This window comes from Chiloscyllium plagiosum, chromosome 27 (assembly GCF_004010195.1).
Source record: "Chiloscyllium plagiosum isolate BGI_BamShark_2017 chromosome 27, ASM401019v2, whole genome shotgun sequence".
Lineage (NCBI taxonomy): Eukaryota > Metazoa > Chordata > Chondrichthyes > Orectolobiformes > Hemiscylliidae > Chiloscyllium > Chiloscyllium plagiosum.
This window is the reverse complement of record NC_057736.1, coordinates 35,769,373-35,772,240: the sequence shown is the minus strand read 5'-3', so window position 1 is coordinate 35,772,240 and position 2,868 is coordinate 35,769,373. Positions and strand designations below refer to the sequence as shown.

The 2,868-nt window shown below is 42.4% G+C and overlaps 1 protein-coding gene across 1 annotated transcript in view; it reads left to right on the top strand.

The window, feature by feature from the left end:
• Positions 1 to 127: 127 nt before the first annotated feature.
• Positions 128 to 2,868, top strand: part of dnali1 (dynein, axonemal, light intermediate chain 1) — a 21,569-nt gene continuing 18,828 nt past the window's right edge. Inside the window, exon 1 of the mRNA XM_043717876.1 lies at positions 128 to 611. Coding sequence (XP_043573811.1) covers positions 531 to 611 — 81 coding nt within the window. The 5' untranslated portion in view covers positions 128 to 530. The remainder of the gene's footprint in view (positions 612 to 2,868) is intronic.

Here is a 2,868-nt window from a genome sequence, read left to right as displayed (position 1 = left end):
AATAGAGGGGACGATAGAAATAGAGAGGAGAGAGAGAGGAGAGATAGAGAGTGGGTGGAGACAGACATAGAGAGATAAAAGGGAGCGAGGGATAGAGAGCTAGAGAAGGATAGAGATAGAGAAAGGTATATTGGATAGAGAGAGATAAAGAGGATAGAGAGAAAAGGAGACAGATTGAAGGAAGAGAGGAACAGAGAGAGCGTTAGAAAAGGGTGGTAGAGAGATAGTGTGGGATAAAGAGACTGGGATAAAGAGAAGGATACTGTGATAGATTGGAGTAATCCAGGAAGGAGAGAGAGAGAGATAGGGAGAGAAAGATAGAGAGAGGAATAGAGAGATAGAAGAGAGACAGAGAGTAGCAGAGAGTGTGGCATAGAGACTGGAATAAACTGGGATAAAGAGAAGGATACGTGATAGAGAGACGGGAGTAATCTGGAAGCTACAGAGAGAGAGGGACTGGGATAGGGAGAGAGACCAAGTTGAACTGGGATAGGTAGGGAGATTAAGGTAAACCAGGAGAGCTGCAAAAGATGATTCCTCCAATAGATTCACTTTTGAAATATGACCATCCACTACTTGTCAGCAGGAATGTAGAGAAAAAATCTGCAAAGGTGAGGAGGACTCTGCAGTTTTAACTTGAAATCCACCTTCGTTGCTTTGCTTCAATACAGCTTTCCTCCTTTACTTCCCACCAAATGCTCATCTGTGCTGAGTTCTTGCCCTCATGGGTCTAATGGGCCACTGCAATGGACTTGGCTGTTGCTGCTTAAAACTGTTATAAATCTTCAATCTCTTCATCTTCTCAAACTACTATCTCATTCCTAATATCATTTTCATCGAAGATTCTGAAGTGCTGTCACCTCTGACGGACTTCTCTGTATTTGAACTCTTAGGTCCTATTTCTGTTCTCCCAGGGCACTGAGACTTTCCTAGCTAAACCCACCAAGTAATGACCTGTATGCCTGTGATTATAGAGCTATACCTTTTCAACTTCTCTAATCTTTGACTTCCTTCACATTTCGTCTGTGCAACTACCTTTATTATTTCTTACCTTTACCATTGTACTCAGTATGAATGGGTAATGTTCATGTGCCTGTATAGAATATCATTCCATTATTGCCTCTCTCATATTCCTCATTAAGGTTTTCTGTAAAAGTATGACATTAGATATTGGATTGCTGAAGATAGCCAATATTACCTCTGCACCATTTTGTTCCATAATTGTCACAGTACTGCCCAACTGTTGGTCTGACATCAACAAGTAGATGACTTAGAACCATCTGCTGCTTGCGAGTGGTCAAATCAAATACATTCTGTTCCGAAGTTGATTAATTGCATTATCCTTGATGGACAGTACATTGACTGATATTGACTGCAATGTGGAACAAGGCTGTGGTATAGAAAGTGAAAGCCATCATTACTTCAGATCCACAAGCAGTGGTTTGTAGTTTGGCTATATACCTGCAACAGGTACCGTCAATCAAGACTGCCTGCTGCTGCAGCACAGTCTTCTTATAAACTAACCCACTGACATGTTGAGGTTCCAACATCCCATTTCCAGAAAACAACTACTGTCATAGCTACCCCTTTGTCCACGATTCCTTTGCCAACTTCTTTCACCTGTCTTTGCTGACTTATCTGATGTTGCTGTTGCTGTGATACCCTCAGCGGATCTTTTCTGAGCCTCTACAATCAAAGATGAAACTTTATTGCTGGAACAGCACAGCAGGTCAGGCAGCATCCAGGGAACAGGAGATTCGACGTTTCGGGCACAGGCCCTTTAAAGAGTCAAATGATTGCAGCTGCAGCCAGAAGTCAACAATCCAACTGCGCTAGTCTCTCAAATTACGCTAAAATGGCTTAAAAATCTGAAAAAGTATTTACTGAGACTTATTGCAGTAGAAATGGGGACTCTAATAAATAGTATTGTTTGAACCAACTTTTGTTTTTTGGGGGCAGGTACAAGGAAGTCCCAGAAACCATTCTTCTTAAACCTTTATGAATACATTTTGATCAGCCCAAATCCAGTTGATAGTCAGCTGATATTTGGCTTTGCGGGTATGATGGCATCTTGTGTGAATTTCTGCCAGAGGCCATACAACAGTGAAATTTGCAAGTTCAAACTGAATTTGCACATGTAAGATGTAAAGGACTTTCAGGCCTAGCTCCTCTAAAAATTCAGCCTGAATACAAATTGCAATGCTGTGCTCATTTCTTGGGAAGGGGCTTGAATCCACACACTTCAACTCACAGGCAAGAGAACCAATAACTAAGCTAAATTATCACAGCACACAAATTTTCATTGCCTGGATTTCTTTGTATTGCACAGATTGTTTTAGTTAGTTTAATAGAGTCATAGAGATGTACAGCATGGAAACAGACCCTTCGGTCCAACCCATCCATGCCAACCAGATATCCCAACCCAATCTAGTTCCACCTGCCAGCACCCGGCCCATATCCCTTCAAACCCTTCCTATTCATATACCCATCCAAATGCCTCTTAAATGTTGCAACTGTACCAGCCTCCACCACTTTCTCTGACAGCTCATTCGATATACGTACCACCCACTGCGTGAAAAAATTGCCCCTAAACCTATACCCTCTAGTTCTGGACTCCCCAACCCCACGGAAAAGACTTTGCCTATTTACCCTCTCCATGCCCCTCGTAATTTTGTAAACCTCTATAAGGTCACCCCTCATCTTCCGATGCTCCAGGGAAAACAGCCCCAGCCTGTTCAGTCTCTCCCCATAGCTCAAATCCTCCAACCCTGGCAACATCCTTGTAAATCTTTTCTGAACCCTTTCAAGTTTCACAACATTTTTCCGATAGGAAGGAGACCAGAATTGCACGCAATATTCGAACAGTGA